The sequence below is a fragment of the Mytilus edulis genome, chromosome 6 (genome assembly GCF_963676685.1).
Source record: "Mytilus edulis chromosome 6, xbMytEdul2.2, whole genome shotgun sequence".
In the NCBI taxonomy this organism is placed as follows: domain Eukaryota; kingdom Metazoa; phylum Mollusca; class Bivalvia; order Mytilida; family Mytilidae; genus Mytilus; species Mytilus edulis.
Window position 1 is genome coordinate 77,607,608 of NC_092349.1, and position 12,895 is coordinate 77,620,502.

At 32.2% G+C, this 12,895-nt stretch overlaps 1 protein-coding gene across 9 annotated transcripts in view; it reads left to right on the plus strand.

Annotated features, from left to right (window-relative positions):
* The window catches only part of LOC139528497 (P2X purinoceptor 4-like), a 29,657-nt gene that overhangs the window by 11,850 nt on the left and 4,912 nt on the right, over positions 1 to 12,895 (plus strand). For 2 of the 9 annotated variants that reach the window (XM_071324507.1, XM_071324506.1), the window contains exons 7-11: positions 211 to 349; positions 2,911 to 3,041; positions 4,025 to 4,181; positions 5,461 to 5,562; positions 10,417 to 10,446. In XM_071324507.1, the coding sequence (XP_071180608.1) occupies positions 211 to 349; positions 2,911 to 3,041; positions 4,025 to 4,181; positions 5,461 to 5,562; positions 10,417 to 10,446 (559 nt within the window). Of the gene's footprint in view, positions 1 to 210; positions 350 to 945; positions 1,094 to 2,910; positions 3,042 to 4,024; positions 4,182 to 5,460; positions 5,563 to 10,416; positions 10,447 to 11,035; positions 11,156 to 12,895 lie in introns of all 9 variants that reach the window. The other 7 variants (XM_071324511.1, XM_071324510.1, XM_071324509.1 and 4 more) reach the window with 5 other exon arrangements.

The following is a 12,895-nucleotide window of genomic DNA, read 5'->3' on the forward strand; positions in this document are numbered from 1 at the left end:
AAGAATACAAGAGAAGGGTGTATCATTTAGTGAGTTTTGAATGCTACGTCTGTTTGTTACTTTATTCTTCCTATTACTTCTTCTCAACTGTTTTGTCTTTTTATTTAGAATATCAACTGTTTGTTAGATAATCATGATAATAAGTTTATACAAAAATTTAGAAAGTGAAGTCCACAAATACTTAACAATATAAGTTTTACATATCAACAGGAGAAATTTACCAGACAATGCTTCAGACGAGTTTTTCCAGACATGTAACTATGGTTCCAATTCTAAAGATTGTCCTATATTACGTTTAGAAACCATTGTTAGGGAAGCTGGAGAAAATTATGCAGCTATGGCTAAAGAGGTAGACATGTTTGAAGCAAAGGGTCATGGGACATATAGGCCAAAATAAAATATACTTGTGGTTACTGTCAGACCCATTTTTATATTTGTTTCTTACTTAAAGAAATTTATTTGAGTTTTTGAACAAGCACCCGTAATGGTATAGATCTTGTCTTGATTTTTTTAAGAAAGAAACAGAAATTAATTTTCTAAACTACATAATTTTCTGTGCATCTAACAGGAACCACATATATATATATATATATATACATATTACTTTGGCTTAAATAGTCCATAGTGCATTCTTGTTATTATGCTATTATTTTGCCTGTGTGGTGTGGCTTTGTACTTGTGTATCCCTATACATGATGCACACATTTTATTTTTATTAAAGTATACTTTTTAACATTTTGCAGGTAAGACATTACTAAGGTCAGCCATTTCTTAGCATGCTCTATTAGATATGGATGTTTTGTACATGGTCTAATTTCTGATAATAACTGATTCTTTGTTTAGATCCTTCTTCAAATTTGCTTCCAGGGAGAGTTTTCAAATTATCGTGAAATTTAAAAAAAAATATGCCTGCTCAGTTTTATTAATTGATTCATGTCTTTTCAGGAGAAACCTTTTAGATTTCTTTAATGATTCAATGTTGGCGAGTTGTCGATTTAATCTAAACCACCCAGCTGATCAGTATTGTCCAATTTTCATACTGAATGATATTGTTTCTCTAACAGGAAGTAGCTACAAAGAAATGGCACTCTTGGTAATGTTTTATTTCAATACAATATACTTTTAAACTTTATTTCTCCCTAACCTAAACTGTCACTAAACATGGCTACTGTTGATCCTCAAAAGAGAAAACTGGACAAATGAATCTTTAAAAAATTTTTGTAAATGGTCAGTTGTTACCTAACTGAGGATGAATGATACATCAATGATGGCCTTTCAAAGTAACTGTTGATTATTTAAATGGCTATAAAACGTGACTCAAAATTATAAATTGTAAATTGTTGACTATTAATAGATACAAAATTCTTACAACTGACAAACAGTCATAAACGATAAATACGTTTACCAAAATTGAGAATGAAAATAGGGAATGTCCCAAAGAGACAACAACCCTTATCAAGATGAGAAGGCCATCTGAAGGTGGTCAACACAGCAAAATAATCTGACAACCGGACACATAGTAACAAGTAAATTTTAGCCCTGGAACATGATTTTCTGGAGAATTGAGCAGAAAGATGTAGACCGGGAAAAGTTATAAGATGCAATTATGAAAAATTACAAAAGTTTCTAAAATCAATACAGAAGAAAACTACAGTAATATCAATATTATAAGTAAAAAAGGACACTTTTTTATATATATGACCTCACAAAAATTAAATTTATTTTGGTCGTATATTAGTATCATGGCGGTGGCAGGGGCAGCGTCATTCGAAGACAGATGGTTTCCAAATAATAACTTTAGTATAAGTAAATAGAAATCAATGAAAATTTTACACAATGTTTATAACCATACAAGGTTGGGACTGATTTTTGGGGTAATGGTACCAAAGGTTTAGGAATGAGGGGCCAAAAACGGGACCTAAATAAGTGTTTTTGTAGTTTATAATGTTATGTTTAAGTGTAAAAATCTCTCTGAAATTATACCACAAGTTTTCATACCACAAAGAGATGGTTATGGCTCAAATCATTTAGCAATTAGGGGCAAAAAAGGGGAAAAACAAGGGTTTTTCTGGTTAAGGGACAATTTAGACAATTTTAAAATAGTGTAAGGGAGGTAATCCAATTCCATTCAAAGAATTCTGTTATATATGTTTGATTACCTCCCTTACACTGCTTGAAAATTATGTTTTAAGAAATGATGATTGTCTTGAGATGATTAGCTATAAAAAAAATTTTAGAAGTTACTATTAATTAAAATTAGTTTAAACCATGACTGTATGTCATTTTATATTTTGATATTTTATGATTTATTTAAATGTTTAGTTTTTGTTGCAAACTCCATTAGAAATTTGTATTGAGATTATTTTTCAAATAAGGGCAAGGGGGAGGTGAAAAAAAAATGGCGGAGGGGTGTTACAATTTTTCTCATTTCTGATTTCTGAAAATAAAAAGAATTTCTTCAAATATATTTTTTTAGGGGATTATTATTCAACAGCAAGGTGTATGGCTCAAAAGCAAAACAAAATAAAAATTTAAGTTCATTAGACCACATTCATTCTGTGTCAGAAACCTATGCTGTGTCAACTTTTTAAACACAATCCAAATTCAAAGCATGTTGTGTCCATACTTGCCCCAACTGTTTAGGGTTCGACCTCTGCGGTCAAAGCTAGTTATATGCATGTTTTTTTGTGGCACAAAAAAATGTACAAGTACAAAAGAACCAGCTATAGCTGTCTCTATCACAAAAAAAATGTTACAACCAAAAGTGATGTTATGATATACTGAAATGTTTATGACTTGCAAATATTTTTTCATTCATGCCATTAATCCTTTCTTAGGCTTATACTTGACAACTTATTACATTAATATTGCTGTCAATTTAGGAATTTTCCATGTTTTTTCATTTTTTAGGGTGGCGTAATAGAAATTCAGATACAGTGGAACTGTAATTTAGATCTCAGTGTTTCTGAATGTGTTCCTAAATACAAATTCAGACGTCTCGATAGCTCTGATTATAAAATATCTAAAGGATATAACTTCAGGTACTTTATTGTTTATACTGTTGATTCATTTTTGTGGATTTCTTTGGTTCAGGGGGACCATAAATATAAATGTTTAAGGGAGTACCAGTTTTCTATATAGACTTGTAAAACCATGAAAACATACAAAAAAATAAAAATATTCTTGAATACATGAAATTTGGTACCAACAAAAATTTATGAATCCACAGTAATAATAGTTTAAACGTATTTATTTATAGTGGATTGGGAAACAAGTTTTGCAACTTATATTAATCCCTTTCCACTTTGCCGGTGTGAGTGCTACCTTGCAGCAGCATTAGCCTGCTCGTTTTCGAAATCTACAAGGGTGTCTTTAACGTGCAAGAGATATAACATTCCCCTTCCGACGGACTATCATTGTTTCCTCAAGACCATACTTGCAAATGGTGTCAAGGGAGAGCCGAAAATTCAGTCCCTGAAATTTTCATCGCGGAATGGGAATCGAAATCAGGAACCTTTGGGTTAGTAGTCTGATGCACCACGGCTCTCTAGTCATGTGATAGGTGACAATATGAAATGAACTCTTCTTCTATAAACGTACATGTTGAGGCACACAAAATTTCTTCTCATATTCTTTTTTTTAGTTTTCAGGCACTTACATTGCCAAGTGAGATTTTTTCCTCATTGTTTGACATCATTGTCCTTTAATTATTACAAAAATCTTCTTCTCTGAAACTACTGGGCCAAGTTAAACAAAAGTCTGCCACAATCATTGTCTGGGTATCTAGTTTTAAAATGTGTTTGATGACACCACTCACCAACTAAGATGACCAACAGTAAAATGGGGTAAAATGCAAGTTTTTGAGATATTTTGAAAACAGTAATAAATAGAGAAATACTCCCATGACTGACAGGGCAAAAATGTTGAAAATGTTGAGCACTACCAATTGTTCATTGATGTAGCCAAGGCAGTCTAGTAACTGTCCAATTCTGCCTTGGTCTGTGATATTTTGATCTATTTACAGATATGCTAAGTATTATAAGGAAAATGATGTAGAGTTCAGGACATTATTTAAAGCCTATGGTATTAAATTCATCCTTTCTGTGACCGGGGAAGCTGGTAAATTTAATTTTGAGCCTTTTATGATCAATGTTGGCAGTGGATTGGCTTTACTGAGTATAGTAAGTATCTTAAACTGTAATATTACAAAACATTGTAGACCAAGAGGTCTAGCTATCCATTACAAAATTAAAGTACAGACTTTTTAGAAGGCAAAATTTATCTCAATGGTTTTAAAGTGATTAGAAGTCTAAATTAAACTGATCATATGGCCAGATATCTTCTATTAAAATTTAGTGCTTGCAGTGGGTGATAGTAAATGATAGCATTGTTGGGTGTCTTTTTAAAGTCATAAAAGATCATTGGAAGGACCTTTTTTCAGGATTGGGGCCTAAATTTTTTGGGGGAATTCCAGATCGATTTTTTTTTATGAGGGATGAGGGATTGACACTTAACATGGCTCTGGTAACATTAATTTATTTTTCTGATATGGGAAAGAATTGCTTTCTTTTTTGAGAGAATTCCAAATGAGACCCCTCTGAAGATATTCCCATATGAATTATTTTGTTTACTGAAGATAAATAGTAGTATGTTCCATCTTTGTCTTACTTCGACTTTAATAGCTGTTGTCTGTTTTGGCGCCAACAATGTAAAATGCATTTGATTTGCGATTAGGTCAGTTTAAAGCTAACCACTTATGATAAGTCAGGGATATTTTGCATGCAGTTGTATTAGCATTGGCATATATCATATTTTGACCTGAACCCCTCAATTGTGGTCTATTGTCAAAACTTATGCTTAGATTACATGTGTAAGTTTTTGATCATTAAAGTCAGTTTAAGGGGAACTATTTACAGAAGGTTGATGACATTTGGTATGTAAATGTATTAGCATTGGCACATATCATTTCCATGGCAATTATTTGGCTGACCCCCCTATATTCATGGTCTATTTTGTAGAGTTTATATGTTTTAAAATATTGACATTTTCAATTAAACATTTGCATTATACCATTTAAATGACAAAAAGCTAGACATATTTCTTTGACAACAGTTAAATGCTCAACTGGTATTAATACAAACATAAATCATGGAAAGTTTTACCTAAGAGCAACTTTAGGATACTGTCATTACAGACAACATACTGATTTCCAGTAATATGGCATTTGACTCATTTAATATGAAAAACTCAATTTATAGAAATTAAGAAACATGGAAAGCATACACTGAAATAAATTACAGCAATATTTAATTCTAAGATATGCAATATACTGTATAAAATGTCGAAAAAATATTAAATTCACTGAAATAGAAAAGGACATATTTTATCCTGTTTATACATTTCTAAGGTGACTTTTGACCACAGGGGTTTCATTTAAATATGTTGTCTATTTTGTTTTAGGCTACAGTTGTTTGTGATATAGTGGTATTATATTTCCTGAAGGCTAGAAGTCTTTACAAAGATAAGAAATACTTGCAAGTGGTTGGAGATGACGCTTATAAGGTATTTTAATACATTTTTTATCAGATAAGACACTAGACAAAGTAAGTCACTGTGACCTACTTTGTGTACTTTTAACTTTATAGATTTTTTTCAGAAGTTTGTATGTGTTTGATACCTTCAATGTAATTTCATAGCTAAGGCTCCCTAAAATTTGATATCAGGCTTCATGTGAACATACATTACCTTATTAAGTGTTTTCAGATTTATATTTCTTTTATTTACTAAGCTCTAAAAGTGGGGTATTAGTGACCAATAGCTTACAATTATACTGGTTGATATTTCTACATCCAGTACACCATTAAATAAGGCAGGTGCTACTTGATGATATGGGAAGGTTAAAAAATAAGGCATGGGGTAGGTAGGTCAAGAAGTAAGGCAGGAGTAATTAATGAAGTGGGTAAGTTAAAAATGAGGCATCGGCTTCCTGATGAGCTGGGATAGTTAATATTTTAAAAGCGAATTTTGCCTGTATACTTTTCATAGTTTCATAGTTTATTAAAGAAAACTCAGCCGCAGAAGACTGCGTAACTTTTCTGATAAACAAATTTGAGGGAAGAAGAATAATTAAAGGATTCTGTTATTTTTTTGTTGAAAATCAATCCTTCATGATCACCATCATTGATGTATAACAACAAAAAGACATCAAATAACTAAAAGTGAATCATATGCAAAGTCCTTTTCATTCAACATTTTGAATCTTAGTACTATCAATAGTACCTGTTTAGTGAGTACTTTTAAGATATGTTTTACTCATTGGAAGATATATTTTCTATAAGTCTTTTGCAATTGTAGTTTGTTATGCCCCACCTACGATAGTAGAGGGGCATTATGTTTTCTGGTCTGTGGCTCCGTTCGTGCGTCCGTCAGTTCGTGTGTGCCTCCGTTCAGGTTAAAGTTTTTGGTCAAGGTAGTTTTTGATAAAGGTGAATTCCAATCAACTTGAAACTTAGTACAATTGTTGCTTATGATATGATCTTTCTAATTTTAAAGCCAAATTAGACTTTTGACCCCAATTTCACGGTCCACTAAACAAAGAAAATGAAAAGAGGAGTTTCAGGTTAAAGTTTTTGGTCAAGGTAGTTTTTGATGAAGCTGAAATCCAATCAACTTGAAACTTAGTACACTTGTTGCATATGATATGATCTTTATAATTTTAAAGCCAAATTAGACTTTTGACCCCAATTTCACGGTCCACTGAACATAGAAAATGAAAGAGGGAGTTTCAGGTTAAAGTTTTTGGTCAAGTTAGTTTTTGATGAAATTGTCCAATCAACTTGAAACTTAGTACATATGTTCTCTATAGTATAATCTTCCTAATTTTAATCCCAAATTAGATTCTTACCCAATTTTTACAGTCCATGGAACATGGAAAAGGAAAGTGCAAGTGGGGCATCCGTGTACTTTGGACACATTCTTGTTTGTATTATTATTATTGTTATACAATGTTTTTGACCCATCCATCTGTCTTTCTGTCAGTCAGACAGTCCTATTCTTGTCATTGCAACTCCTCTGAAAGCACACATCAGAGTTTCATGAAACTTTGTAGATGATAAGGACATACTGTGTAGATGTGCATATAAACAGGAAATTATGATTCAGGTTTTTGGAAAATGACGCAGTCATTGTTCCATTACTGCCGACCTGAACTTCATTACATTTCTCTGCCTACCGCGCTTGGTTTCGTATTTACTATTTTCCATACAAACTGGAATCTGCTTGTGTTATCATTATGCATGATCATTGTGTAGTTATCAGCCAGGAACCAGTTTACACTCAGTTTCATATTTACTATACAAACTAACTGGTTTCTGCTTGTATTCCACTACACTCGAACAAAGTGTTGTAGTTTGACGGGAACCAGTTTAGAATTTGTAAACTACAAAACGTAATCGGTTATTGTTCATTCCGTTTTGGTGTTTCATACCGACTTATATGGTTTGAATAAGCTTAAGACCCTTCAAACATTAATGTGATGGGTATATTAAAGACTGTTTTACAAAAGGATGGAACTGTTTTACTTTCAAAGTCGTACTATAGTGATATCTGTCATGTACGGATTTCAACTCTCACCGGTTAATTTCTTCTTTTACACGTGCTTTTGAAACTTCCTGTTTAAACATCGCAAGTTTCAAAATTGTTATTTGAGTGAATTAAACTTATTTTTACAATCATGAAGCGTTCCAGAATCATTTTCAAGCAGTTTCTTCTTCTCTTTGATGATGGAAAATAGGTTTTCTCAAGAAAATACCGCAAACGATCGCAGAAGAATTGAAACGTACAAGTCAAGTCGGCACCTGGTTAAATTGGCATCTAGTCAAATCGGCACCTATTTGACGTCAATTCGGCATCCAATAATATTTGTTATAATATTTTCTATTCAATTAATTAATAACTGTTACCAAGTACATAGTGAATATGTTGTTGTGTATTTAGGTAAACTAGGAAACCAAAGTGAATATGTTGTTGTGTATAAAGGTAAACAACGAAGCCCTTACCCAACTGTTGTTCTAACAATTAGACAATTATTAAAATAAAATGGAAAACTATGAGTCCCTTTCAATAAATCAAACTTTCATGCCAAATAATTAGCAAATTTAAGGTGGTTTTTTTTCAGTAAAGTTTAAACAGCATTAAACCAAAAATCCCGTAAAATGCGTCAACTGGTTAAAATAATGCATAAAAATATCCAATATCTCATGTATTAGTCCAAATAATTATGACGTCTGGCAAGGATATTTTATTTTTTTTCTAGGAAGGCGTCCCAGAAAATAATTAACTTAGCCTTGCGGTCATAGGAAGGTGTCCCAGAATAAAATTAAAAAAGCCTTGCCAGACGTAATAATTATTTGGACTACTCATATATATTACATTAAAAATACAACAAAAAAGTCATTTAGTTGAGAAAAATAAATATATATACAAAATGTACATGAACACCCAAAAATGTGAAAGTTAGTATTTAACTCTTTTTGCTTAAATACTGAAAAAATTCTGGCAACCCCTTTCTTATTTTTACTCTTTTTGCTTAAAATACTGTTAAAAATATATATTTAACATGGGTGACGAATTGACTATATCAGGTGTCGATTTAACCAGGTGCTGATTTGTCCAGGTGCCAATTTAACCAGGTGCTGGTTTGACTAGAATTCTTTGACAAATGTTTGAAATTACCTGAGTTTCATTAGACCTTTGATAACAGTAACAAAAAGATTATTTACTTAATATTTTGTGGGAGAAGGGGGTTCAGACTGTGGTATCAGGTCTGTTCGCGCCCAATACACTTTCGCACCCTACACGTTCGCACCCAAGGTCCGTTCGCACTCTACTCATTCGCGCCCAATTTTAATTCAAATTCAAGTTGAATAATTGGAAAATCATGATTGTTGTTTTAAATTGCTTTGGTGTAAATACTGAATGTATTTATAGCTTGGTATGAGTAAAACATTGAAGATTTTAAAGGAAAAACAAAAAAGATAATTGTTTTAACAGCTTGGTCCCTTTGATCTGAAACAACGAAGCAATAAAATATAGGAACCAAAATATAGCAATCCACTATTATAACCAAAACATGATAAAATTTATTCAACACACAGAAAAAAACATAGTCAGAATCTCACTTCATTTTGAAACAAGTCAATGAAACAAAGTTATAGCAATACATTAACCAAAACATGATTAAGAGTTATTCAACACAAAATAAAACGTTGACAAAATACCACTTTATTTAGAAAGGATTATTATTATTTTTAACAATACCCTATCCAAAACATGATTAAGATTTATTCAACACTTTATTTTGAGACAATGACAACAATTATACTTATAAGAAAACACTTGCTTACAGAGTTATTAAACACAAAACCAATTAAGATTGGGTGCGAACATGTAGGGTGTGAAAGTGAAAGGGGGCGAACATGAGTGGGCGCAAACGTGAATGGGGCGCGAACGGACCCAGATTCAGACTATGTACCAGTGAGAAATATACAAGCCTTTCTACGGTATTTATTTGTACAAATTCAGGTAGTCTTGACCTATTCATTTATCTTAAAAAAACAGCAAGTTGTCACCTTCACTTCACACACACACATATACAAGTATCAATTATATGCTTACGAGACATGTTGCATTGTTAAACTAATTAAGGTATGTGAAAATCAAGACTTGCATAAAAACTATCCCAATATTAGAGACAGTGGCGTCATTTTTTTCAGAGCTTTCAGCTCTTTGATTTTTCTAGGAGTTACGCCCCTTTGGTCTTATTTGCTTCAATATACTACTGCAACAGTTTGTCATTGCAACTCCTCTGAAACCACACTACAGAATTTTATGAAACTTTATAGATAATAAGGACATGTACTATGTAGATGATCATATCGACAGGAAATTATGATTCAGTTTTTTTTCTAGGATTTATGCCCTTTCTATGAAATTGTGTTGATAAAAAGGACATACTATGTAGACGTGCATATTTACAGGAATTATGACTCAGTTTTTTTCTAGGAGTTATAGAGTTACGCCCCTATGAACTTATTTGCTCCAATGTATTACTGCAACAGTTTGTCATCAAAACTCCTCTAAAACATCACAACAGAATTTCATGAAACCTTTTAGATTATAAGGAAATCCTACGTAGAAATGGTAGGTGTGCATATTGACAGGAAATTATAATTCATTTTTTTTCCTAACAGTTATTTTATTTGTCCAGTGACAATGTGTGGGCATGGGGTATGTGAGCGCGCTCACTAAAATTCTTCAATTGCTTCTGCATAGGATGTAGTTTTATGTTGCTGAGTTTAATCAGAGGATTTGTCCTATTACAATAACTATTGCAAAAATATTATAACCCTTTTTCAGTTTGAAACACTTCTACAAACTGATCAACTGGTAATGCATTTTAACTCATTGCAGCTCAGTGAAAGATTTTTAGAATGTAGCGAGTGCTGTGAAAACAAAATTAATGCTTACTATCCAAACCCAGTTATTTTATATTCATACCTGCTACTTCCTCTGGTTCAGGGGTGTTTAAAGGCTATTTATTGTGTGAAAGTTATGACTAGTGTCCATTGAAATTTTGATAAATAACATCTATGTAAAAGTAAGGAGATGTGGTATGATTGCCATTTGGTCTATATGACAAGGATGTAAGCAACAGTCAATTTATCTAGCTGAGGTACAATGAATATCATTCGTTTCATGCATGTCATGGAAAACTATCTATTAATTTTAGGGTAATTGTTTCAAGCAAAAGTCAGGCAGTACACTAAAAAGTTGTAAAAACCTTGACTTGAAAATATAACTTTTGAATTGACTAACATTTATTGACCTTATTAGCCACTGATATCTGTTTTATTCTAATTAGCCACTGATAATTGTTTTATTCTAATTAGCCACTGATATTTGTTTTATTTTAATTAGCCACTGATAGTTGCTTTATATTAATTAGTCATCTTTACATGTTTTCAATCCAATTCAGCCCATTGTAACTGATCGAAGTCCAATACTAGAGGAAGAGATTAGAGCTCCAACATACAATGATACACCACATAGTAATACTAATAACTTTACCAAATATAGATCACTGGATAGTGATTAGGTTTGTTCCTCCCTTTGTGGCTACATTCCTCCCCTCCTATCCAAATCACATCAGAGTTAGTGGAACTTCAATACACAATAACAGACCACATAGTAATACTAAAACCTTTACCAAATATAGATCACTGGATAGTGATTAGGTTTGTTCCCCCTCCTCACATTTCCATATCAAATCAGAGTGAAGCTTCAATACACAATGACAGACCACATAGTAATACTAATAACTTTACCATCACTGGTATAGTGATTAGGTATACCCCCCTTTTTATGTGGTTGGCTACACTCCTCCCCTCCTTTCCATATCACATCAGAGTGGAACTTAAAATACACAATGACACACCACATAGTAATTCTTATAACTTTACCCAATATAGATAACTGGATAGTGATATTTTTCCACCCTTTTGTGACAAAACTCCTCCCCTCCTTTCTATATCCCATCAGACTGAAGCTTCAATACACAATAACAGACCACATAGTAATACTAAGACTTATTTTTGCGACTTTAGCGAGTAGAAAAATAACGCAAAAATAAATCGTCATGAATGTGTCAAACTTGTATCTTTCCTACATCCAGTTAATTAGAAAAACACGAAATTAAATAGCTGCGAAGTGGACTAGAAAGGGAAAAACATGAAACAATGTATTCTTGAAAATAAGTTGGTATACAGTTACATTACCAAATATAGATCACTTGAGAGTGTTGTGGGTTGTGACAACACTCCTCCCCTTCTCTCCATATCTCATAGTGACGCTTCAATACACAATGACAGACCACATAGTAATACATTTGTACTAATAACTTTATCCAATATAGATCACTAAATAGTGATTATATTTTCGTCTGTATGGCTACACTCCTCTGCTCCTATCCACATCACATCAGCACATGCAAAGCTTTTGACTATTTGCTATAAATACAGTATATGATAATTTATATATACAAGAAAATCTGAAATTATACTTCAGAAATTTTTTACCGTTGAGTATTCTTACACTGAAATTGTATACTAGTTTGACAAAGGTTTTTTTAAGTGAAGCCACTTGATTGAATTAAATCAAACATTTTCATACAGTTCTCAATACAAATATGAATCAAATTTATAAATTATTACATTATTGTAATCTTCCTGATTGGCGGTAAAATAAAAATACAAGATTTAAATTTAAACAAAATTCTGCTAGCTATTCTTTAAAATTTAGGTAAATTTTAACCAAAGAGCATGATTTACACCCCTTTCAATACAAAAAAGTGAGCTTCAAACAAGGGCTTTGAAGAAAACATTTGTATCATAGAAATTACTTTAAATAATAAATGAATTACAAGACGTACTGAAATACCGTTCTTTGTCATCATGTCAGATCACTGGCTGGCTCACAACATCAATAGTGCTTTGATTTCAGCTTTGTAATGAAAAGACATCTCAAGCATTGTATTGAATCATATAACAAGTGTTGTATGCTTTATAATAACTTGATATGGACAAAAAATATATATGATTTTTTGTCCATTCATGAGATATTTGAAAATGTATCGCTGGCACATTCATGTTTATTAGCAAACAATCCTGCAATTCTGTCCTTTATAGTCCTCACATACACTTCCTGTTTTGCAAATCATATAAAATGTACCACCTGGTAAGGTGGATTTTTTATTAAGGAAATGTGTATCATGTTATTAAAAGCAAAAGAAAAATATTAAAGCAAGGATTCTTTTTTGTAATTTGTTATGCAATGCATA